The sequence below is a fragment of the Sphaeramia orbicularis genome, chromosome 14, assembly GCF_902148855.1.
Source record: "Sphaeramia orbicularis chromosome 14, fSphaOr1.1, whole genome shotgun sequence".
Taxonomy (NCBI): domain Eukaryota; kingdom Metazoa; phylum Chordata; class Actinopteri; order Kurtiformes; family Apogonidae; genus Sphaeramia; species Sphaeramia orbicularis.
Window position 1 is genome coordinate 27,278,646 of NC_043970.1, and position 26,208 is coordinate 27,304,853.

Below are 26,208 nucleotides of genomic sequence, written 5' to 3' on the forward strand. Positions count from 1 at the left end.
GATGACAGTGTTTTCACGTTCGCTACGAAGCCTCTGAACGTCCAAATGGGTCATATCTGATGACCATGAAAAGATAACAAACTGCATTTTACACCAATTATTTACTGATAGGGTTAGTGGATCAACAGGTATTAAACATTTTAGATAAGATGCTTATTGTTGCCAGTGGCTGTTGAGAATTCTGACAAATGTGGAGATGTTAAAGCAGGTGTCATGGGTGGTCTTACTTGAAGTCCTGTTGAGTTTCCTGCAGTCGTCTCAGAGCACCCAGCAGTACGCCTCCTTCCACAACAGAGCTGGAGTAGGTCTCTGGTGTCATGTTTAGCAGGTCATTCTCCACAGACAGTGTGATTGGAACCATCTCTGGACCTGCACACCATTTCATTCTCTATTATAATGATACTTTGCTCAAGATATGTAATAATTTAACATTTACATTGTCTTATAAGCTTACCTTTGTCTGTAAAAGAGCCCCGTAGCAGCAACAACAGAACTCCTACAAAGAGCGGCTCCATCCTGAGTACTACTTCAGCCGTCTCTGAAGCATCTGCATGAACACAGCAGCTCTGTACTTATACTATGCCTAACCCTCATTTGAGAGCATACTCAAGTTCAAGATTACATTCATTCCTACATCTCTGCAAAGACTTTTTTTGTTGACTTTTAGCTAATAACTAGAACTAATATAAGTGTTTGCTATTCTCTCAAAAGTGACATCTAATGTATGGTTTATGAATTGAAAAAAGCTATTAACTGATATTGCTTATTGGCTGATTAATGGCTGCTTTGCGCTTGCCAACTCTCAGAACACATGAATGAGAATGGTTGGTTATTTTTAGATCATTTATGTATGCAAAGTCATTCTCCATAGAATGTAAGAAAGGTCATCTTTCATTCCTCAAGGCAAATATTCCTTTATACAATCAAAACCCGGCCTTTGAAGTAGAATAATAGACGGATCAGGCTATAAATGTAACTATGGTGTCCTGGCTGCAGTCTGTCTGACTTTATTAAACAAAACTCAAAGTGTAGTAGAACATAAAAAGAAAGCCTTCATCTTTAATTTTAATCCAGTCTTGTCTCCATGATGCCAAGACAGAGCTGCGGAGAAAATAAGTTCTGGTTGGCAACAGTGCAAACAGTGCAGACAGTGCAGACATAAAACTGTGCTGTTGCGTAAATCTAGTCTTACAGTCTGTGGGATTTTCAGTTTAGATATGTTTCAGTGTCTTTATCTAAAAATAATGTAGCCTATAGGGGTTGCTGGCACTAAGGAGGCAGAGAGATGGGATGCTTAGCTGAAAAGGCTCATGTGGTGACATGAGAGCTCGTTTTAAATGGGTCTGATTAAGAGCCAGGTGCGATTGGCTAAAAATGGTTTTGATTTCCTCTCAGGGGTGATGTAAGACATGTAGGGCCCGTTTGAACGAGAGTAACCCCGACTGTTTTACCGAAAATAACCCGGGCACTGCAGCATCAGCACCAGGCAGCTGCGCAGGTGCGGCCTTTAAAGAGACAGCGGGTCTACATTCACCAAAACCTTCCTCATGTTTACACTCAGTGCCAACAACACACTATGAACAATGTGCCCCGGATTCTATTGATCCCTTTATAGTTTTTATGACAGGAGACTCTATTCACTGGCCGTATCTTTATTTTCATCGGGTTATTCCCACTCCTCTTATTTCTCCAGAGACAGCAGATCCAGATGGAATAGTTAAAGGTTAAAACTGTCATATGATGGACTAATTTAATGAAACAGTCTTTAGTGGTTAGGCTGATCTGAGTAAATTTAATTAACTTTGAAATTATGCCAACATCCTCTCCAGTACTTTATCTGTAAATCACCATAACATCGTTTAAATATTCTACTACCAGACTAAAAGTTGATATTTTTAACGAATCTTGCTTTTTGCAAATTATATCCTATTTAGGTTATAAATAAGGCAATTTTTTTACATTTACATTTTTGTTTCTGTTGTATGTGAGACTTCATTCGGGCCCATAACATGCGATAAGAAATGATTTCCCCGTCCAAAATAATACAAACCATAACAGATTTTTTCCTGGTAGCATCCTGACAGCAACGCCCTGCATCCCAGACCGGCGTGCGTACCACACAGACGCACCAACCGGTAAGAGCATAACAGAGGCTTCTATATCGAGCTGCTGATGATGCTGTTGAAGCATCTGCAGCACTATTTGGATGTTTTTGTTTTTATTCCGGATGTCAGACATTGAAAAGCATCGTGTGCATCACTGAGGAAGATGTTTGTGCCTGTTTCGAAGCGGGATGGATGGATTTAATGAGAGGGGGGGGTATTTTATCGAGGAAAAACATGACATGCATCCTGTTCCCCTGACGATTCTCTGGGATGCAGTCATAGTTTGAGGCCGGACATGATTTTAATCTCAGGAGTTGCTGTAGTGGATGCGGGATGATGTGCGCCGCACCCCGAGAGATATTGATAAGGAGAACACAGCTCGGTCCTTTCATGCCTCGCAACCCATCCGGATTTTTTCTGGACTGTGGCGCACAGTGACCATCTTGTGTCTTCTTCTTTTTTTTTTTTAATGCTTGGTAGAGACTGTTTGGCGGGACCCTCTGATGTGGAGGAATTGTGCAGCTTTGTCTGAAAGGATCCACTGAGCACTGTTGCTCTTATCCAAAGAGCAGGGCTGAGCTTCTCACCTGGTCATTTCAACACAATATAAGAAGTATGTGCAATGTGAACGAGCGTGTGTGCGTGTGCATGTGCAATGCAACATACTGCAGGACAAGGTTCAGCCACTGCTTGATGCCTCCTCAGATGAGAGTAATTATTGACCAAACTGCACCTAAAAGAGTAAATTCTTCTTATTGCTTTGGTGTTAACAGGTGCTTGGAAAATCTGTCTCCACTGACAACTGAGTCATTACAAAGAAAAGGACAGAATCAAAAGTCATGAAAATACATCTATAAACCGTATTTCACTCCTTTGGACACTTTTGCTATGGCTGTGTGTTCTCACGTGTTCTGGCTTTAGGACCACACATGTCAGAACATGGAGGCCTTCATCTGCCTGAGAGGCCATTAAAGTCTGTCAGTGTTTTACAGAGCTTATATGCAGGCTGGTAATGGAAATTCACTAATGGCAGGATGATCAATAGGAGCCATGGTCAATTTTCTTCCTCCTCACATGGGTATACTTATTACACATACAGCAGGTCATGTAGTTGCGGAGTACTACAAGTCTACATGGCAGCAGTAGGTTGTTTGTGTTCACAGTGACAGTGGCCGATCGTTATAAGAATACTGTCAAAGTTATGTGGTGGCTTTAGCATGTCAGGATTTATCCGTGCAGCCTTGCCTTTAGTATGACAGGTGACAAAAAAACATGCTTAGTTTAACTAAATCTCCAGGAAGCGATTAAAGTCAGTCTAATTCATCTAAATATGTAGTATTTGTATGAGTGAAAGGTGAATAATATGAGCTGCAAATCAGTCATAAATAGAACAAAACCATCACTATGTAATGTTTGATGTTGTTCATGCTTGTATATCTGCACAGTGTTGGATCAAAAACATCCAAAGCAGCTTTGACAGTTTTTGTAGAACAGAGATTTCTAATAATTTTAGGCTTTTATGAACATACAGTGCCTTTAGTCTCTCAAATATGGTATGTAGTAGCTGTGTGTGTTGTATTGACCACTGATAACTGAATCAGTTACAACACTGTCACATAAAATATGTAAGTACTTTGTATGATCAAAGGAGATGTGAAACAAGTACTTGAATAGTAAATAGGAAAGACAAACATATTTTGGCTTTCTATAGTTTTACTGTCAAAATGTTTCCAGAGATAGCCTTTCCTTCATACATAATATCTACATATACAAGTCTGAGGTATAGACTCACATGTAAACACGACGAATGGCAAATATAATATAATATAATATAATATAATATAATATAATATAATATAATATGATATAATATAATATAATATAATATAATGATTTACACACCTGTAAGCTTATATCAGCCTTATGTATAAATGGTTAATATAATGATCTTAAAAACCAAATGGGGGAAGGATTACCAAAATGAAATCTGAGACAGAATTCTTACTCCTTGATTTACCTCACAAACTACACCCTGTGATGATGTGGAAGCATGAAAAGCTGTGAATCACTGTCTGGCTGGATGATCTCAGTCACCTCTGGTTTTTCAGACAACATCATGTTACTTTTGGCAAGGTCAAAATTTCTTGTAGTCAAAAAGTAATAGGACCGCTGGTGTTTTAACAGATTATTCAAGCTCACCTCAGGGTGTGAAGCAGTCCAAAGTGCATGCTGCTATGTAAACAACAGTTATAACAGGCATTTTGCTGGACATTTTGCAATCATTTTCCTACTCCAATCCATGATCAAAATCTCTCTCATCAGATATCACAATGAAGTCAAATCTTTTAATCTACGTTTAATTCACCTTTGCTTTGTGTGAGTCAGAAGAATGAATGCATTTGCAATAAAACAGCCCATTTGTTTTCACCTCTAAATCTCAAACAAATAATGACATGGAACTGTATTTACACTTAAATATTCAAGCAGGAAATCTAATTAACTTTGACAATCTCATTTTAATTTTGCACATAATCCTGGTTATTAATTTAATTCCACACCAGAGCATTTCTTGTAACAATATTTACTGTATACCTAATTACTAAACCAACAGTGATATGATTCTAATGTCTTAGCATATTTTTGTTTTACTCCTGTATCAAGGAAACACTGTGCTTCACTGTTTCAGGGTCAGTTCATCGGAAAGTTAATGGATCAGCAGGCACTACATGGTATAACAGACTCTTCAGGCAGACCCCCCTGTCTAGGAGGAAATTTATTATGTGAATCAGCAGTATAACCGTGCTGCAGGGCTGAAACCAGATCCTGACTCCTCACACTCAGAATCTCATTCCCTTCAACCAGCCAGTCCATAATATAAACTGTAATCAGATCAGGTCCAGCACCTAGTTTTAAGATAATGCCTGCAGTCATCCTAAAATCTTTCCCCCACAACCAAACACCTTTGTGCACTAATGTATGTTAAAATCAAAAGGTTAGAGACTGACCAGTCACTAAACCAAGTAAATAATTTGAGAACAAATCAATACTAATCTTTGTCTTATTTACATTGGATTACATTTGACTTCATCTGATTTACAGTGTCAGTATGATGTTGTCTCTAAAAAACTGTGTCACACTTAAAACAACCCTGTTTGTCTGCTTTCTCATAACATTCATTTTCAGTTGAGTCCACTGAATCGACTTTGAAATGTGCTTATTAAGTTTCATGAATTAAAAAACAAAACAAAACATTACTTTCATGTCATTTTCTGTTAAATTAAATCAATACTTTGAGATCCCCATTGCACAGAAATGTAAAAACATGAAGCATGATTGATCAAATAAATTAATAAATTCATAAAATAAAATAGAATAAAATAAAATGTGTCTCAGCAGAAGACTGAAGTGATGTCTAAAATGATGTTTTTCTTCTGAACATCTTTCTGATTCCAGTCTTTCAGAATGGCTGAGAAGACGCTGGAGCAGAGCTCGGTCAGCATCCCCATGGAGGAGACCAAACTCCACAGCGGGGCTCCCCAGGAGCCCCTGCTCACCCACCTGAAGAAAGTGGAGAATCACATCACTGAGGCTCAGCGCTTCTCCCACCTCCCACGCCGCTCGGCCGTGGACCTAGAGTTTAATGAGCTCTCTTACACCATCCGTGAAGGTCCCTGGTGGCGCAGGAGAGGTACTGCAACATCAGTTCACATAGTAACCATGATGGATGAGCAAAGCAGCATCAGCCATGGCAATCAATATCTGAAGCACAGAAATTTCAAGGGAGGCATTTAGGGGCTTGTGTGACATTTAGGAGATATATTTTGCCTCTGTGTTTTTGTGTTTTTCCTTCTGTTGTCTTGTCCTCTTGTCCCGTGCCAGAGTCCAGTTTTTTCTCTGTCTCACAAACTCACAACTACAGACTTCCACCATGTTGTAGCTGGCAGTGTGCCTGTAAGCTTTGCTGTGCTCAGCAGAGTTTAGACATAGTAAATAATTCACACTTGCAGGTTGGCACACTGCTTGCCTCTCTTTTTCCTATGTTGTCTGATGGTAGGCAGTGGCAGTGAGTCAGGCCTACGATTGATCTGCTCATGAAATATGAACAGCATTTGAACTCACAACCCTTGTTATTAATGATGAGACTGTGAGTCTCCTGGCCACCCTCTGTAATTATTATGTTAAGCCGCTTTTACTTTGTCCTGTATGTTTTGCGGGGTGGGGATGTGGGACTTAAGAAAAGTCCTTTATTGCCGTTCTGCACTTGATAACCTTTAGGAGAGGCCCTGTGTGATGCAGTGCAGGTGCTTTTGTCTTGTTCTCAGTCTTGTTTAATATTGATGTGGATTGTGAGAGCATGTTTGTTCCACTGTGGAATGCAGATGTATGGAGAGTATTCAAGAGTAGGATTGTGGCTGGGAAAAGGAGCAGGGTGGAATGCATAAGAGCGGTCAATAAATCATCCTCTGTCTGTGCACAGTGGCACGTGTTTTACTCAAATCCCAATCAACCTGTGGTTCGTGCTTTTGTTTGTGTTGTCTCTTCAGGGTGCCTGCCTCAGCTCATCAGGCTGATGATGTGTGAACAGGAAGCATCTTGGCTTTTTTCTAATTAAATTGTGTTTTTTGTTAGGAGAATCACTGTTGATATAGGTGGCTTTATATCCTGTCTGAGCTTCTCCTCGTATCCTCACAACAGCTGATAACCCTTGAAATAAGGTTACACCGACCTGTATAATCGGTGTGTCGCTTATATTTGACACGTATTGTAGTTCACTGAGGGGCTTGTTAGTATTTGTGTCTCCTTTTGACAAGCTAATCTTGGAGCTAATCCTCTGCAGTGTCTGTCTGCCTGATCAAAGCTGTAAACCAGGTGTAAACACCGATGTTAAAGCTGGTGTGTCTTTTGGTGTTATTTGTGTGCTTTTGTAGACAACAATTGTTTGTCTTTGGAAAAAATTGCAATGTTTTTCTTGAATTATATGCAATGACACGCAGGAAAAGCAGAGAAAAAGGATTATGCTCCTAGTTTCATCCTCTGAAATCAGGAAGCAGTTACCAAGAAGCAACATTGTATGATTTCACTCCGTTGTGTAAATTTGCAAGGAATATGTCGCAGGTTCAGTGTGTGCAAAGTGCTGTTTGTTGTAGCATCAGTAAAAGGGCTGAGGGAGGTCACGTTTTGTATGAGCTGCCCTCTGTCTGCATTGGCTGTCGTAGGATCTCGGTGGCGAGGGCCATTTATCCCTGTTAGGATAAGGCTGCTGTGACCTGCTTTCATGTTGAGGGTATACTACTCCCAGGGGAGATAATTGGTGAAACACTAGCTCTGAGGAAGGACAGGAAGAGGGATAACAGGAAACGGCAAGTGTGAGTGTGTTTACTTGCCTATAGATGTTTTTGGCTCAGCATAGTGATTTACTGCTAGTTACTCTTTCCTGCAATTTTGCTTTGATAGGCAGATGTGCGGTGTCAGATAGAAAGCCCAGTCTTAACATGATCTGAGGGTGCACAGTGATCTATGGTGCTTCTCAGTAATTGTAAATATGCACACTTTAGTAGTTTTTTTTCCAATTGTAAATTAACCCGTAAAGACCCAGTGTACTTTTGTGTCAGTTTCCAAATGAATTTTTCTCTGTATTTAACCTTAAGTGATTTTTTTCTATTTATTATAGTATTATTTGCCTTTTTTCAGTAAAAACTAGGTATTTTCCTGTATTTAATTTACTGACCATATAGATGTTCATAAAAGCTCCGATTAATGTTGAGGGATATTATATCAGAAACAAAGAAAACCGAAGAAATGTGACTTTTTCAGTAAAATCTATCAATAACTGAACATAAACCAAGTGTCTCCATCCACTGTCATTGATCCAACTCCATAGGTTTTACTGGTGAATCAATGTTGTAGAAGATGACAGTGTTTCCATGTTTACTATGGAGCCTCTGAACGTCCAAATGGGTCATATCTGACGACCATGAAAAGATGACAAACTGTATTTTACACCACATATTTACACGTATTGGCAGGATTAATGGATCAACAGGTATTAAACAGTTTAGATCATTAGATGGTTTTGGTTGCCAGTGGCTGTTTGGGTTTTTATGGGTTAATTCTGTATTAACTGTCAGTTTGTAGTATTCTCAGTTTTGCATTGCATACCTCATAGATGTCATCATTGTAAGGGAGATTTGTCAAATACAGACACTGAAAGGTTCGGAGTAAGCTTTACTGTGATTGAGGTGTGGTGTCAGGGGAGTGTTTTTAGGGAAAGCAGGAATCTGCCAGAGGATACATGAACACTGAACTGAGGTTTGATCAGACAGACTGAGGTCACTGACGAGACAAACTGTGAAATAGTAGGGAAAGAAAGGGTTAAAAGCCAGGAAGTTTGTAAATCACAGCAATCAGATGACACAGGAGGAGGGATGGGAATGAAGACCCAGCTCTAAAATGATCCAATCCGTTGGAATGGTGTGGCACTTTCTTCCTCACCTCCAAAACCAGCTTGCTTTTCTGACACTTTTGCACTACAGAACAACACCTAAACAGCATAGCTTTTGCAAATTTCAGTCACATGTACATTTTGTTTCTACACTATGTTTCAACTCGGATAATAAAGCAGTGAAGCTGCAATGAAAATCTGTCTAGGCCTATACTTTTTGTCCCCTCACAAAACTGATCAGGATTCAAAAACAGAATCAATATTGGTTCAGGCGTCTGTACAATCATATAAATTCCCACCCCTAAAGATTAAACAGAATAAGTATTAAAAACAAAGCAGCACCCTATAGGTTTTGGACAGAGATGAAGGTTTCTAATGGAGCAGATAAAGCTGAGGTCAGTCATTTTTGTAAAAGGAAATCAGAAAACTGACCTAATGGACACAGTGGTAGAAAACAATATGGCAGTGAATGAGGGAAAGTGTGTGGCAAATATAAGGAGGCTGATAGGAAAAAAAAAAGTTTTGGGAGCAGGTGATTGTGACACAGGTGTTGATTACTGGAAGGTGAGGCTCGGGAGATGGAGAGACTGTAATGGAGGGGTAGCAGCTGGAGAACAGAAAAACAGAAAACCATGACAGTATTTATTCAGTCTGGTAAATATGCCTACATGATAGTGATGAGGGACGCAGGAATGTTGACTGCTTTATTATGTCTCATATTTCTTCAATTTCTGTTGTCGTGGTGTATAAATTGACAACATCATCATATTAGGCTCCCAGACACATCATTGCCTTTGACTATATTTATGCTTCTTTAAAAATCCACGTAACAAATGTGACTCAGAATGTGAATAAATTACCATTTGGATAAGATAATTTGCTGTCCTCCAGAATGATGTGGTTGACAGTCAGTGAGTTTGACGTACAGCAGATAATCGTCCTGTGATGCCTTTCAGCAAATGGATGTGATGACCTCAGCTCAACCATGACTCATAATGATTAATCTAAGAATTTCTCTGACAATACCCACAAGATTTAACACTAAGTATTGGCTCACCTGCACTTAAATCAGTGTTGTTGTTGTTGTTTTTTGCAGGCATTAGAGTGGACAGTGAGGTGAGCCCCCTAGTCTATACCCCCCATGAGACAAAGTCATCAGTATGTTGGCTGAAGTCATGACACACACACAGATGAGACGATTATTATGCACAACCCACAGTGCCGGGTTAGATCATCTGTATGCACCACATGCCAAAGGAGGCCTGCTTCACTGAGAGCAGGCTGCTCTGCTGTCTGGGTGGAAGTAGTCTGATGTAATACCATCACAAGAGGGGGGGAGTTGATGTTGCCATTAGGCTATTTTACTCATAGATTGAAGGTTTCAGGGGGGCTGTCAGCTGAACGAGGACCATAATTACCCAGCTCATGACAGGAAGAAGCAGGGAACAATAATGTAAAGATGGGTGGGCAGGGAGACGAGGGTGACAAGGCAGGAGACATGCACCTATTTTAGCTTTCAGAATGTGTGTCATATCTCAGCCTGGCTGTGTTTTTTTTCCACTGGACTTCAAGAGCTGCAGAGGTTAGGAAATGCATCATAAAAAATATGAGCCACTCTCATCAGCGGGCCACACCATCATGGCTGTTTTTAAAATCTCTGCAGAGAAATAATGGCTGTGGTTTGTCTGCTGGCGCCACTGACAAGTTGACATCCTTTTATAGTGTCTTTTCTTTAGATTTTCTCCCACAATATTATGATATACACCTGATTCCTGGCCGTCCTGAAAAGCTGTGAGCATTCATGATTTTTATTTTTACATTCTGAATAGTTTTTTCTCCCCAGACACTGTTAAGGTTGTGTACATCGTCAAAGCATTTCCAGTATTTTAATATGTTGGATTTGTGTTAGTGTTTTTCTAAAAGTAGTACTGTAACCTCTTCAGCTGGGATGAAATGAGGGATTTACTATCTATTGGATTCACCATTTATTGAAAGGCTCACAAAACCAGGGAACTCAATTTTGTAAAGCTCCAACCATGGGAAAACACCATTTGACTGAACGAGAACTTATGTTCCACTTGGTTCACTTTTTTACTCTCAGGAGGTTTAAACGGTGCTACAGTGCATTGAATTGCAAATTGACCTCACAAATCACAGATGTAAATTAACCCAGTGCTATTTTTATGGCAGTTCCCCAAATTTTTTATTTTTTTATTTTTTTATTTTTAACTTATCTTAAGGGATTTATCATCATTTATTCTAATATTATGCTCAGAATTTTGCATTCTTTAGTGAAAATCAGGTATTTTCCTATATTTAGTTTACTGGTCACGTTGATTTCCATAAAAACTCAAATTACAGTTGAGGGTTTGTAGAAGCCAATAATGTAATAACAACCGATAACGTAATAACGGCCTATGATGTAATAAGTTTGCCATTTTTAAAATGTAATACGCCAATAACATAATATCTGGCCAATAACATAATAAGAGTCCTGAACCGTTAACGTATAGCTTTTGGCCAATAACGTTATAACTTATTACATTATTGGCTCAGTTATTACATTTGCAAAGAATTTTTTTTTTACCAGGCCAGTAACGTAATAACCAGCCAATAAGTTATAATATTATTGGCCAAAAGTTATTACATTATCGGTTCAGGACTTTTATTATGTTGTTGGCCAGATATTACGTTATTGGCGTATTACATTTTAAAATGGCGAATTTATTACGTTATCGGCCGTTAATGTTATCGGCTGTTATTACATTATTGGCTTCTACAGGGTTATTATATCAAAAACAGAGAAAACAGAAGAAAAAGTGACTTTTTAAGTAAAATCTATCATTAACTGAACATAAAAATAATTGTTTCCATCCACTGTCATTGATCCAACTCCATGGGTTTTACTGGTGAATCAGTGTTGTAGAAGATGACAATGTTTCCATGGAACCTCTGAGCATCCAAATGGGTCATATGTGATGACCATGAAAAGATGACAAACTGTATTTTACACCAATTATTTACATGTATTGATAGGTTTAGTGGATGAACAGGTATTAAACTTTCAGTATATGATCAGTACATGATTTTGATCGCCAGTGGATGTTTGGGTATTTATGGGTAAAACTGAACATAAAGTTAGTTTGAGCAGAAGAGTTCACATCAGTCCACATTTTGTTTCCATGTCTTATATGCATCCCAGAGCTAATCTGTATCCACTCCTGCACCCCTGCACTATTCAGTAATATATTCACTTTGCAGTTTGAAATTATCTGTCACATAATTTATTGTTTCTAACTCTTTTAGAGTATTATTCTAGAAAAGTTATATCCACAGTGTCTTGTTAAATGTCCAGTGAGTGAAATTTAGGGGAATTTAGGATGATTTAACTGCAAAAACTAATTCTGTTGTCTATAAAAAATTTTAAATAGTGTGAAATCACTTGAAAATGAGAATGGTTGTATTTCTGTTACCTCAAACTGAGCTGTTCTCTACGTTGCACTTCCATGTTTCTGCAGTGGCTCCAGTCCTTTTTTTCCTGTTTATAATGGGAAGTATCCAGAATTCATGTGCAGTACATTTAATTAAGGGCCAGTGTTAATGACTGTGTAACTATCCTTTTTCTAGTAATGATGTTCAAGAGTCAATTTGACCAAGTGTATGTTTAGCCACCCAAAAGTTGTCAGAATCTAAAAAAGATCCACAATACAAACCTCATTAATAACTATACAGTCCATATTTGTGGCCATGGTGTGATTCATGTCTCACAGATCATGGCACATTAATATAATTCACCCATTTTTTTGTATAAAATATGCAGTCAAATTCTCTTTGGCTTTACATCACAAATTTTCAACATATTCAACTCCTTTTTTCAGAGTTTGATGTGAAATACAGATAAACATCAGATTTACCTGTTCATTTCAATTCAAGCCATATAAGTCATAAGAATTTCAATTGACAGGAAAATGTATTTGTGCAATGTTAAGAATGTTCAGAGGCAGATACATGTGAGTCATATGAACGAGGCATGTGTGTTACTTTGCTATGAAATATAAAATAATATAAAATCAATAAATGTGATCATAGTCTGTTGTCAGTTGAAAACCCATATGAGTAGTTAAACAATATAATGTGTCTATGGGTGAGATTTGGGTGTAATATGGGAGGAGAGAGAAGATAATAATATGTCTTATACATCAATGAAAAGTCAAAATTTTTACATTTATTGGAGTCTTTAGCATCTGCTTTCATTGTTGAGTAAAACCAACAAAAATATAATTATAATAAATATATAAAATATATGTAATGGTGATATATATAATAAATATAGTTACTATAAAATAAAAATGAAGGAGGTTTTGCATTTTCATTTCAAAGATGTTTCATAGTGATAAAATGCTTTTACAATAGGTTTTCATAGATTATAAAAGATTAAAATGGGTCAATTTGACTTAACAGAATATTTAATTAAAAGTCCAACTCGGACAAGAGACTAGCTATAATAACAGACCTCCATGTTTCTTGGGGCCATTGTAGGTGAGGACATGAGAACACCACTAGATCAAGTAAACCACATTTAAATTCCTATGTTAAATATTAAAAAAAACAAAACAAAACAAAACAAAACAAAAAAAAAAAAACGATCAGGCTGATCACTACGACTAGAATAACAATTTTTTTTTTCTTCTGACTTAGGTTATAAAGCCCTCCTCAAGTGTCTGTCAGGACGATTCAACAGCAGAGAGCTGATTGGCATCATGGGTCCCTCTGGAGCTGGGAAGTCCACTCTGATGAATATTCTGGCAGGATACAGGTGAGACCTAAATTTGAATGCAGTCGTGCAGATCATGAACCAATTTATATCCTTTTAAGCCTTAGCATTTTCACATCATTTTTGGCTTAACACATATGCACCATGCCAATATCCTGCTTAAGAATGGTTGCAATCATTTTATTGTTGTTTTGGCCAAAGGGAGACGGGCATGAAGGGCCAGATCCTGGTGAACGGTCGACCACGGGACCTCAGGACCTTCAGGAAGATGTCCTGTTACATTATGCAGGATGACATGCTGCTGCCACATCTTACAGCGAGGGAGGCCATGATGGTACGGACATTAAAAAAAAAAAAAATCTTACTTCTCTTCAATTCTGTTGTTCCAAAATAAGGTGATTATAATTTCGGTCTGTCTTTCAGGTCTCTGCAAATCTGAAACTCAATGAGAGTCAGCTGGTCAAAAAGGAACTTGTAAGTGTGTACTATTGCTTATAATCTGTAAATGCAATATATTGTATGGTCTTCAATTTGCTATACTGTGAATGTATAGATAATATAAAATACGTACCCTGGCCAAAAAAAGTCACCACCTGGTTTTAACTAAGCAAATATTTCAGATCCTTCCATTTGTTTGCATTTGTCTTCACATGTTTTAACTGCAACAAGTTCTTTGACCTTAACCAGTGCAGTGAGTAGCCTCTCATTTCTTAAATAACTGGTTTGTCAGTTTGACAGAGAGCATTAGATTGGACTGTAAAGCAACAGTTTGTGTCCATAATTTTGCTGAAATGATGCTGCGGCAAATGTGTTCCATAATCAAATCTAAAATCAGCTCAGTTATGTATAATACATGCATATCATGAATATATACATATCATATAAAAATATAAATTTGTCAGTCTCTTGGTTTTAATTGGATAATTAACAAACATGGAACAAACCAAATGAGAAGATATTAAATCATCTGGATAACATATAAAATTCATTTGTATATTAGTATAGGAGCTTTTACTTGTAAATTAGTGTATGTATTCTCTCATATATCCACATTCATTCATTCAGTTCCCAATTTTCTTTAATCCATTTTTGGAAATGTACAACTCCAAAAGGAAAAATCAGGAGTTTCACCATTAAACACAATTCTTTCTGCACATTCTATAAATGAAAATGTATTTGACAAAATGTGTTTTCCCTTCACAATATATATCTAATAAACAATCCAAGTTACGTAAAACTGCAGGAATCAGGGGATTATGCAGCTCCCAAGTCCATATTAAAAGACTAAATAGAAACACAGATGAGCACAGAGTAGATAACACAGGTAAGCAGTAGATGCAGAAGTCTTGCGTCCTCTCAGACCACTTAAATTACAATACAATGAAAAATAAATAGAATTTTTAGTACTGCAGCTTTAACAACTAATACAGTTACCCAGTAATACTTACAGTACACTTACAACAAATAAATGTGTAGCTTGTGAACTAATATATTTTCTGTATGGTTTTCTTTATGATCACTGTGTTTGTCTGTAAGGTGGATGAGATCTTGACTGCTCTGGGTCTTCTGGAGTGTGCACAGACACGCACTAACTCTCTCTCCGGTGGCCAATGTAAAAGACTAGCCATCGCCCTTGAGCTGGTCAACAATCCTCCTGTCATGTTCTTTGATGAGCCAACCAGGTAGAATATCCCTCAATGTTTAAATCTGTGAAGATAAATCTAGAAAGCTATCTGTCTTTCCTTTCTCATTTTCTGGCCTTATGTCCCATCCCAGTGGTCTGGACAGCGCATCCTGCTTCCAGGTCGTTTCTCTCATGAAGTCTCTGGCTCAGGGAGGACGGACAATCATCTGCACCATTCATCAGCCCAGTGCCAAGCTCTTTGAGATGTTTGATAAGGTAACTTGAGTGCTTGTAGTGCTGGACACGTCTGGCCCTCCATTAGCTGCTGCTCAGGCCGGGCCACTACAGGTTGGCATGATTCATTCTGTCCGTAGCAGCAGTCGATATCCGGGCCTGTTCTTTTGTCAGTTGTTCATACATTATTCAGAGTGCCAGTGTGTTGGAAAGTATGTTTATTACTCCATACATGTGTTGTTCCTCCTCCAGCTGTACATTCTCAGTCAGGGTCAGTGCATATACAAGGGCACAGTCCCATACCTCATCCCATATCTGAAGAACCTCGGCCTCCACTGCCCCACATATCACAACCCAGCTGATTTCAGTAAGTTGAGCGTTCACTTTGATGCAATATGTTGTGAAGTTTTCCTGGATTTATTCTCATGAGCTTGTCCTCTGTGTCCCTAGTCATTGAGGTGGCATCAGGGGAGTACGGGGACCTGAACCCAGTGCTGTTTGAGGCTGTCCAGGGTGGATTGTGCTCGGAGGAGGGCAAGAAGAACTCCAGAGATAAAAGTGACCCTTCTTGTAACTCTCAGTGTCACAGTGTGAGTGATACCATCCTTTTGCATCACTCTTCAGCACTGAGCTTCATGAAGGAAGCATTACACAAACACATTTTATTTTTGCTTGTATCCCTATTAAGTCTCTAAAAATCCTTGTGTGATATCACATGCATGTGTTTGGAGCTTCAGAAACATGTTGAGCATCTGACTGGACATCTGTTAGTGCCACCTCTCCAATTATTTCTTGAATACTTGATGCATGAGGCCCATTGAGTGTTGTATTTACAAGAGTATTACCCTGAATCAGATGCTAAAGAACAGCCAATCTTCAAACCAGAGCAGAGCGTTCACTGTGTCTCATCATCACATTTAATTGACAGGAAATTGCCTCAGATTTCATCAGTTCAGTTTGGTAGTGTTTGGCAATTAACCTGCATTGAAAAATCACTCGTCTCCACATTTACATGACTCCTGCACGCAATATATTTCACACTTACCATAAATGATAAATATTCCTCTTATTGAACTGATAAAAGGCCAGTAATTTTGGCTGCAATTGATATGACTTACACTACCATCTTTTTAATCTGGATGATGTCATTGGACTAAATGTTGACGCTTCATCTGAAAAATACAGAAAAATGAGGCCAAAGGTATTTAATGCTCTAATAAAATATTTAAGAAAAGATCCAAGGTAAACAATCCTATAATAAAAGAAGCAAATTAATTGTGTTGCTTTAAAGTAAAATACTGAGTTGCTGTACCTTTTCTGACCCTCACCATTTCTCCTCTTTTCAGCTCAATTAATCTCTCTCCTCTCAGCTCTCTCGGTTTCCCCTTGCTCTTGTTTTTTTCTGCTTCGTAGGCCAACAGTGGGTTTTTGTTATATCATCAATTCTAAAACGGTGGTCACATATTAGAAAAATGCAACTTCTCAGAAACAAAGAAGAATAACTTGTTGATCTGAGGTCTTTTTTCTGTTTCACTTCACAGGACACAGGAACTCTTGAGAAACACAGCTTTGCCACCAGTACATTCACACAGTTCTGCATCCTCTTCAAACGGACCTTTGTCACGATATGCAGGGACACGGTAATATATTCTGATTCTGTCTTTTACTTATTCCTGCTCAAGTCTTGTGAAAGAAACTAGATGAGTTTATCTTGATTCCTGTTGTCAGAGGAGGTGTTTTGATGACGTTGTGGGTCCTGTCTGTTATCAAGGTACTGACCCACCTCAGGGTGATGTCCCATCTGTCTATTGGAGTACTGATTGGCCTGCTTTATCTCAAAATTGGAAACGACGCCAGCAAGGTCTTTAACAACACCGGCTTCCTCTTCTTCTCTATGCTGTTCCTCATGTTTGCTGCCCTGATGCCCACCGTCTTAACTTGTAAGATGTTACACCTGAGGAAAGATTGGAAACATTAATTTGATGTTTTTTGTGTTGAAGAGAAAATATTTTTTTTATTTTATTGTTGTTCTGCAGTTCCTCTGGAGATGTCTGTGTTTGTAAGGGAACATCTCAATTATTGGTACAGCCTTAAGGCCTACTACTTGGCTAAGACCATGGCTGACATACCGTTTCAGGTAACTGGAAAAGTGATATGACTGACAATGAAACAAACAAAAATATGTATAGTATTTTAAAATAACAAACTCAAACCAAACCTTCTCTTTCACAGGTGATTTGTCCAATTATGTACTGTAGTATAGTGTACTGGATGACTGAACAGCCTCCAGAGGCAGGTCGCTACCTGCTATTTATGGCCTTGTCTACATCAACAGCCCTGGTAGCCCAGTCCCTAGGCCTGCTTATAGGTGCTGCATCCACCTCTTTGCAGGTAGGCACACCAACACTGATTACATATAAATATGTACAGCTTACACAATATTTAATGGAGGCATTTTTATTCAGAGTTTGTCTTTGTTTCTTAGGTGGCAACGTTCGTGGGACCAGTCACAGCCATACCTGTGCTTCTTTTCTCTGGGTTCTTTGTCAACTTTGACACCATCCCCAAATACCTACAGTGGAGCTCTTATGTCTCCTATGTCAGGTAGTGTTAGCCACTGACTGGACATGTTTACCAGTGTTTCTACAGTGCTGGGTTATGTGTAAATCATAAGCCGTAACATTATGACCACTGACAGGTTGAGTGGTATCGATTTTTATTATCTCATTACAATGGAACCTGGATGGGTGGGTTATATTAGACAGCAAGGGAACATTAGCCCTCAAAGTTAATGTGGTAAAAACAGAGCAAAATGGGCAAGGGAGAAATTACAATGGTCAAATCACTGGGTCAGAGCATCTTCAGATCTTGTTGTTCATTCCCAGTGTAAAATGATTAGAGCCTACCAAGTGACCTAAAGAACAACTGGATCTCAACTAATCCAGCATCTATGGGAGAAAAACATGATTACCACTTGTCTAATATTGTGTAGGTTCCCCTTTTTCAAAAAAACCCAGCTCTGACCCGAGGCCTAGACTTCACCAGACCTCCGAAGGTGTGCTGTGGTATCTGGACCAAGACATTAGCAGCAAATCCCTGAACCTCCATGGATTGGATTTGTTTGTTCAACACCTCCGCAGATGATCAATGGCCCTGAGACTGGGATGTCCTAAATTAGTCCATTTTTGGCCAGTACTAACCACTGCAGACCAGGAACACCCAACAAGAGTTGCAGTTGTGGAGATGCTCTGACCCAGTCATCAATGTTACAATATGGAGCTGTTCAAAGTCACTCAGTTCCTGACATTGCCCAGTTTGCTGCTTCAAACACATCAGCTTCAAGGACTACATGTTCACTTGCTGCCTAATATATCCAACCCAGTGAAAGGTGTCATTGTAATGAAATAATCAATATTATTACCTCTTCTCCTATCAATGGTCAGAATGTTATGGCTAATCAATGTAGATTCTGACCCTAAAAAACTGCATGTGTAATGTCCCCTAAGAAACACGCCGTCTTGTCTGTAAATCACAGCTTTGTATGTTTTAATTGTTATTTGACACACCACATAGAGTGCATTTAGTCTTTCAGTTAAATATCTTAATTTTGCAGCTCTGCAGCACGATGAAATAGTTATTTGATATTTCTGGTTGATCATATAATATCAGTACATCCAGTTCAATTAATTTGCTTATATAATTTTTTTTTTATGATAACAAGGTTGAAATATTACTTACCTAAATGCCTACTCACCTTATCAAAGAAAAGTTGCTATACCTAACTTAAAGTAAACAAAAGGAAGTGAACCCTAGACAGATTGTCTGCTTCTCCTGGCTAATGAAAAATGTATTGATAAGTCCGAGGCAGTTTTTTTGGAAATATGCAAAAATGAAGATAAAGTCGTGCAAAAATTTTTTTGACCATCAAAAATAATCAAAAACAATGGTTATGCAATCAAGTACTCACTCCTGTGTGTATCATGTGACTAAAACAGACAGAAAAGAAAACATGGAATGTCTAAAAGCACTGTTTTTGCAGTACAATGCCATAGCTCTTGATGTAAGAACTTAAGTGATTTTGGTTATTATCAAGAAAACCATAGAAAAGGGCTAGATACCAGCTCTGAAATTATACTCTTTTGAGCTATTTTTGTTGTTATCATTATATTTGTCCAAATAAATGTACCTTTAGTTGTCCCAGGTATTAAAATGAAGAAGACATTGAAGAAAACAAGGGTGGTCTAACAATTCTTTCCATGACTGTACTTTCTGTGTTTTTGGGACGACTGTTTCATGGTTCAAAAGCCACAGAGATTATTTATTGATATTTAGAAAATGCTGAATAGTTTTTAAGCTTTATATGTTTGCCTGTGATCAAAATGTGTCATAAACATCTGTTTTCCTTGTTTCCTGCTCAGGTACGGATTTGAAGGGGTGATTCTTTCTATCTATGGGATGAACAGGTCGGAGCTGGAGTGTCCGGGCCTTTCGTGTAAGTTTCAGAAACCAGAGGAGGTCCTACAGTTGCTCGATGTGGAGAATGCAAAGCTCTACGTGGACTTCATGGTGCTGGGCGTTTTCTTCTTGGTTCTCAGGCTGGCGACATACCTGGTCCTGCGCTACAAAGTCAAGTCAGAGCGTTAAAATATCCATAGGGAACAGTAATGGACTTGGAAGCTCATACATATGTTGGAAGAGTGAGATAGTAAGCAAACATATAGTCTCTCTTTTTGTCTCTGTTTCATATTCATGTACAAAAGACATGCACATAAAATCATCTGAAAGCTGTGCTGCACCATTACCCAGACTGTACAGTATATTATCTTCCAAGAGTTTCAAGAAAAGGGAAAGTGTAGATTATGGAGTGTCTATTGCTGAATACAACCCTCCAGGTGTAGGGTTTTTTCATCATTACTGTCCAAAAATATTACATATCTGCACAACCTGTGAACAAAATACCATAAACAATAACATAAAGCATGTTTCTGAAAACTGAGAAACTTTAATGTGAAATTATTTGGAGGATTCTTGGACATTGCCACGTGTCATAAGAGCTACAATCCTGGGGTAATGCTGAGCCATAGTCCGTTACATTTTTGGTTCAGCGTCCTGTGTCCTGCGTCCTGTCACATGTCCTAAAAAATGAACACATCCACACACACATTTTCCACATCAGAAGTCCATTAATTGATAAGCGGACTACAATCCTCAAGATGCCCCCAAGATTTCAGGCTGGATACATTCATTTTGCTATCAGGAGAAGTGGAAACTTTCTGTGCCAGAAAACTTGCTGCTTCTCGCTCTCCTGTGGAATCATCTTATCAGATGTCCTTAACAAGATGCAAAACACAGCGGAATATAACCGTTACCAACCGACTGCCAGTGGATGACTTTCCTGTCTTGCCATCTCCATTGAGGATCATTTTCACAGTCTCTCTTTCCTACCTTTGACAGTGGTAGAACAATCAGACATATCTGAAGTGTGGAGATGTCAAGCAGCGTGTCTCATTATGAGCCAGATATGGATCCACTCTGCTGCAGTACCTGGCCTGTAACTCCTGACTTCAGTGAAATAGAATCATGACAAGGAAACTAATGTGAAAGAAAGCAAGACTGTTGATTTCCACCCTGAAGGTGATGTTAGCAGAACTGGTTACAGTGAGCTTCAGGTGAAGTGCAATAGCCTGTGTTATGTAAAAGAAAAAAAAAGTGGTAGTTGGTGTCACTCTTCTTTGACACAATTCTTTGAACTGCTTGTTTCCACTCATTGTATGACTCTTTAGCTGTTTCCTTCCCTCAGCTTCAAAAGAGAAAATGTCCTTTTCTCTCTCTTTCTCTGCTTTGCTGATGTCTGACAGATGTGTGTTGTCCAAAACAATGCTAGATACTTGAAATGCTGGCCAGGCAGTTTTTGTGCCTCTGAACTAGAATGATATGAGTTTCCTCTGCTTCAGTACTCATCGTTTGCACATACACCTTATGTCAACATACATGCTGCTTTACACACACACACACACACACACACACCTACACACCTACACAAACACCTACACACACACACACACACACACACACACACACACACACACACACACACATATTTGCACACACAGTTACATAAACACACACAAACACATATTCACCCTTGGCAATGTTTAGAGGAGCCTCTCCTGTCACAAGGCAATGCAAATATTTTCCAATAGACTTGCTATGAAATATTTCTTACTTAAACTATGCTACTTAGTAATCCTTATTATAATGCATAAAATGTGAGTATATAATCAATGATTGTACAGTTAATATGTTATGCTGTAAACAAATGTACATTTGCACTTTTAAATGTATGCTTATTGTTTTTTATTTATTTGTATTTAAGTTTATTTTTCTATATCTATGTGACGAGTGCTGCTTGAAAGTATAACGGGAAAAACAGCAACTGAATGTTGCATGTTCACTTTAGGAATGAAATTTATGAAATATTAAATTTCAGGCTATAGCATAATGGTTTTATTTCCTCATACAAATGTATGTATTCTGTCATGTTTGAGGAAATGCAAATCCTCTGCTTTCTGCTTTAAAATATGTGGAATAGAGCGAGTTAGTGGTGTAGATTAAAAAGAACAAGATGTTGAAGGTAATATAGAAGTATGTGATGTGTGCTAAAAGAAGAAAGCAAGGATAATGAACCACAGTAGTCAACCAAATGTATTGTTATGTAGCCCGTGGTCAGTTTGCCTGTCGCTCTACAAAAGAAGTGGAAAAGAAAGCTGACCATTGATCTGATTAAGTCATTAATAGCAATAGTCAACATTGTGATTTGTACATGTTACTATACCTCCTACTGCTATGGCATCAGTCAGTCTGTGTTTTTATATTATGAACTTAATTTGACTATGTGTTCATTCCACTTCCATTGTGTGCAATAACCATCTAAAGGTGTTTCAACTCTGTAAGAACACTTTCATGAAGGGAATATGACTAGGCAAAATATCTTTTTTATCTGTTCATTTTCACTGGGTCTCCTGAAGTAAAACAGGCTGAAACAGTTTGTGGTATGATCCCTTTAAGGATTCAATTAAAATGACAAATGCAGGAAGCTAACAGTGAGAAAACTGATGGATTATGGATAAGCTAAAGCCACTAGAGAGGGGATGCTGTTTTAATGCCAGATGCTGTCAAGATTATTGTTCAGAAGTTATCAAGTATGAAGTGCAGGATGTGGAAAATACTGTAGAAAGTCAGGTTTACTGCCAACACAGAAGATGTATATGTTTATATAACAAAAGTCATGTGTTGGTTGCAATGGGTATTCAAGAAAAATGCAGAAAAGAGCTCCAACCTACAAACAAAGCAAAGTAACACACTAAGCAGTTTGAGAACGTCCCAACCTTGCAAGGACCTTTGGTACCAAAGAACAAAACAAATCATTAATTCTCTGCTGTAATTTGTGAAATAATAGAGGGCACATCTCTCTGAGAGATTACATTGTCCAGGGGATGTGACCAAATATGGTGTTCTGAAAAGACACTCACAAATCACTTTTTTTCTGAAGTTGCCTCTTGAACAGCAGGACCATTTGAGAAGTCTCTGCATTAAATATCTGACTGAAGACTGCTTACTTTTCCCCTGAACATACATTCTGTCATTCTAAAATTGTCACTGTTACTTAGATATATTTGTCACTGTTCCTCTCAGGACAGGGCAGCGTTCTGTCATTTTCTACCAGATATAATGTTAAGTGGAGATACCGAACCAAGTGATTTTGATTTTAATTGGATATAATGTAGGCACAGTTTATACAAAAAACTTTTTTTTTTTCATTTTACATGACACTTTTGTTTAAGCTGTTCACCGTTTCAGCTGTTTCTCACACAACACTAGACTTTGTTGCACTTTATCATGCATGATAAATAAAACTACACAGGCTATCCCTACTGAGAGCTATGACTGTCTGACTGATGGAAAAATAATAATGGGATGGAGAGCTGTTTCACACAGATTGTCTTTTTTCTGGTCTGTTATCATTTGTCATTTACAGTTTGGTTTCTCAACTGAAAAAATGCAAGTTCTGTGTACTGAACGCTGTTCCAACGATTATAATAAAATAATTTATAACCTTTGCCCCAGCTCAGATTGAGATGCTTTGATTAAGTATACATTGCTATTTAGTTCATATTTTTGTGAATTTTTACATATTAGTAATATTAATTACATAAAACACACTTAAATTTGCCTGCATTATGTAGCTGGTTACTTAGAGAGAGTTTTACTCAACAACCAAAAGTTAGATGCACATGATAAAAAGCTGTCACCACAGATGTTTTTTTCAACTTTTTATTTTTCATGAGTCTTTTCACTTTGTTAGTATCATTTACAAGTGCATGAGTAGTCCTACTTCTTTAGCTTTATTGTTTTAGTTTTTCAGGTACATGAGGAATCCCATAATTTATACCGATTGAAAATGGTACAGGGTGTATGGGTCTAATATGATTCATAAAACCAAAGGAAAATAAACAAACCTGTTTTTTCTTCCAACTGTATTTCCCTGTAATTCCTATTGAATTGTAAATTGTATTTTTTTCATTAATTTTTTTTAGTGTTTTTAAATTGCAATATTTTAAATTTCTATTTTAGTAAGTAAAATTGTTTTTCTGCGCTTGTTAGTTTTAAGATATAAGACGGTGTGTGTGTGTGTGTGTGTGTGTGTGTGTGTGTGTGTGTGTGTGTGTGTGTATGTGTGTATATATATATATGAACATGAGGACTTTCATAGAGATTACTGAAGTGTTACAGAAAGCTGTGTGCAAAAATTACCAAGAACCAGTATAATGACTTTCACTGTTTTCATTCACATTTTACAGCTGAAGTACACCATTGTCCTGATGATTGCAAGAACAGTAAATGAGAGGAGACATAATGCGCCATAATAGGAGTGATTTAAGTGGTTCCACAAATGCATATAATGGCCTCATTCAGCTCAGCAAAGCAGTTTTTACATAAATTATATTAGTCAGGAGACAAAATGTCTCACTAAAAAGGGTGTATCCTGATAATTATGCTATGAAACTGTTGCTGAGTTTAGAGGGTAAAAGGAAAGGACGTTTAGACTTTAACATAACGTTTTGGACATGTTGATAGAATCAATGATTTGAAGTTCTTGACACTGCATTCAAAGAAGGTGTAAAATTAATAATCACTGAATTAGAGCTGGACAAGAAAGAAAAACATAATCTCTTTAAATTTAATTTACATATTTCTATTAACTTTCACATAAAATCTTAACCTGACATGAAAAGTAGACAAAGTACGCCTTTAGACTTACATCATTTTGTTCACATAGATGTTGAGGACAGTGTTTTAAGACTGTTTAGTCTCTCTGTTGAGGTTTTATTAAACTGTGGACAAGAGAGGCCCCTGCTGGTCAAAACACTACCTCCACAATGTAGTATCACAAACATGGACAACACATTGATAGATGAGTATAATAATGACAGACACCCTTACATTTTTTCCCCCCTGTAAAACAATTTTATATAACATCAACCTGTCTAGGTATTGCTGGTAGAAATTAATCTGTCACAAACATTGTCATAGACAAGTTTTGATATTGTGCACTGTTAATGAATAAAATAAATAAATTATAAATAAACCGTAATAGCAGTTACTGTTGGAAAGTAGGCTATTCTGTTACTTTATACGTATGGCTTAGTTTCTCTCCTGATGAGACACTAAACCTGCGGCGAGAGGGGGTTGTATAATGTACCTGTGGTAAGTACTATTCTTAGACAGTCACCTTTTTCACTGAGAACTGATCAGTCATCTGCCACCACTTATAAACGACTGTGACACATAGCCTATTGTTCACCTCAGATTAATCTAAAATCATGTCTGAAAGACACTCAAGTGTGAAGCCTGAAGGAGGCTACACACTTTTTTAAAATTTTATTTATTTTATTTTATTTATTTATTTATTTATTTATTTATTTTACAGCTGGAGTATTGTTGTCTTTGTTTTGATTCTGGTTTTAATTAATTTTATGTGTTTTTGTGAAGCATGGTGTCCTGCGCTACAAAGTTGTGATATGTGCATTTTATTCCTTTGGTGGAATCTCTTCAGTTCTTGCCTGTGAGTATGCACATGTGAAATGTCATCAATCTCAACATGGTACATGTTTATTATCTATTGTATCTAGTTGGATTTGATTTCATACAATATATTTATTTTGGTTCCACCACACATTCACTCTGAAAACACCTTTAATGACATTAATATATAACTGTTCTTGCTTAAGAGTGTCTGCACCACACCATCCAATAGGTTTCCACTCTGTATCATCTGTGTCTTGACACAAATGCTCGTCTCTTCCTATTACTGAAAACCACAGTTTGGATGTGGTGTTCTTATATGGGGGTTTTATCAGCTGAGCCTGACCACTCTTTTCAGATCAACCATCTGACTTGACAGAAATGATCATTATTTCCAGTGGAGAGAAATGGGCCCCTTCACATTTTGACTTTTTGTATGCAACCGTATTTCTCTTTGAAAGCAGCGTCAGGTTTGCATAAGTAATATAGTGGGGAAAAAACACTACCACACCCCATGATCATTGGAATTTGGGTCAAAATATTGATTTAAATTTTTGAGCAATAAAAACAAATGTTGGGTATCTTCGCCCTGCAGATGTTCCTTAGACCTGTAAAGTATTCAGTTAATCCTAAAGAGAAGGTGAATGAAGCCGTACAGGGTCCACAGACCTGGGCTGTACATAGAACGGATAGCAATTTAAGAATGCAGACCTTAAAAAGTCATTAGCATAGTCATAGCATTCACAAATACACCAGTAAAAGCATTTTTTGAATTTCATAGTGAATTTCAGTCCATAAAGTTAACCTGAAGCGAATGGGTTAACGCATTATTATTACTTATTTTAATTACAAAACTACATTAATTGTGTCTTTGCGTTTCTTGTTTTGTCTTGGGTACGATGTCCGCTTACCCCATTTGCAGTCGAAGTCGATCTTGCTGTGT

The 26,208-nt window shown here is 37.8% G+C and overlaps 1 protein-coding gene across 1 annotated transcript; it reads left to right on the forward strand.

The window, feature by feature from the left end:
* Nucleotides 1-1,987: 1,987 nt before the first annotated feature.
* On the forward strand, nucleotides 1,988-23,300 carry abcg4a (ATP-binding cassette, sub-family G (WHITE), member 4a). Its single transcript, XM_030153604.1, has 15 exons — nucleotides 1,988-2,718; nucleotides 5,559-5,793; nucleotides 13,246-13,363; nucleotides 13,523-13,655; nucleotides 13,745-13,795; nucleotides 14,858-15,003; nucleotides 15,098-15,221; nucleotides 15,432-15,546; nucleotides 15,630-15,769; nucleotides 16,721-16,819; nucleotides 16,951-17,119; nucleotides 17,216-17,316; nucleotides 17,412-17,570; nucleotides 17,665-17,783; nucleotides 19,598-23,300. Exons 2-15 carry the CDS (start codon nucleotides 5,568-5,570, stop codon nucleotides 19,821-19,823), a joined length of 1,926 nt encoding a protein of 641 aa, XP_030009464.1. The 5' UTR covers nucleotides 1,988-2,718; nucleotides 5,559-5,567; the 3' UTR covers nucleotides 19,824-23,300.
* Nucleotides 23,301-26,208: the final 2,908 nt, after the last annotated feature.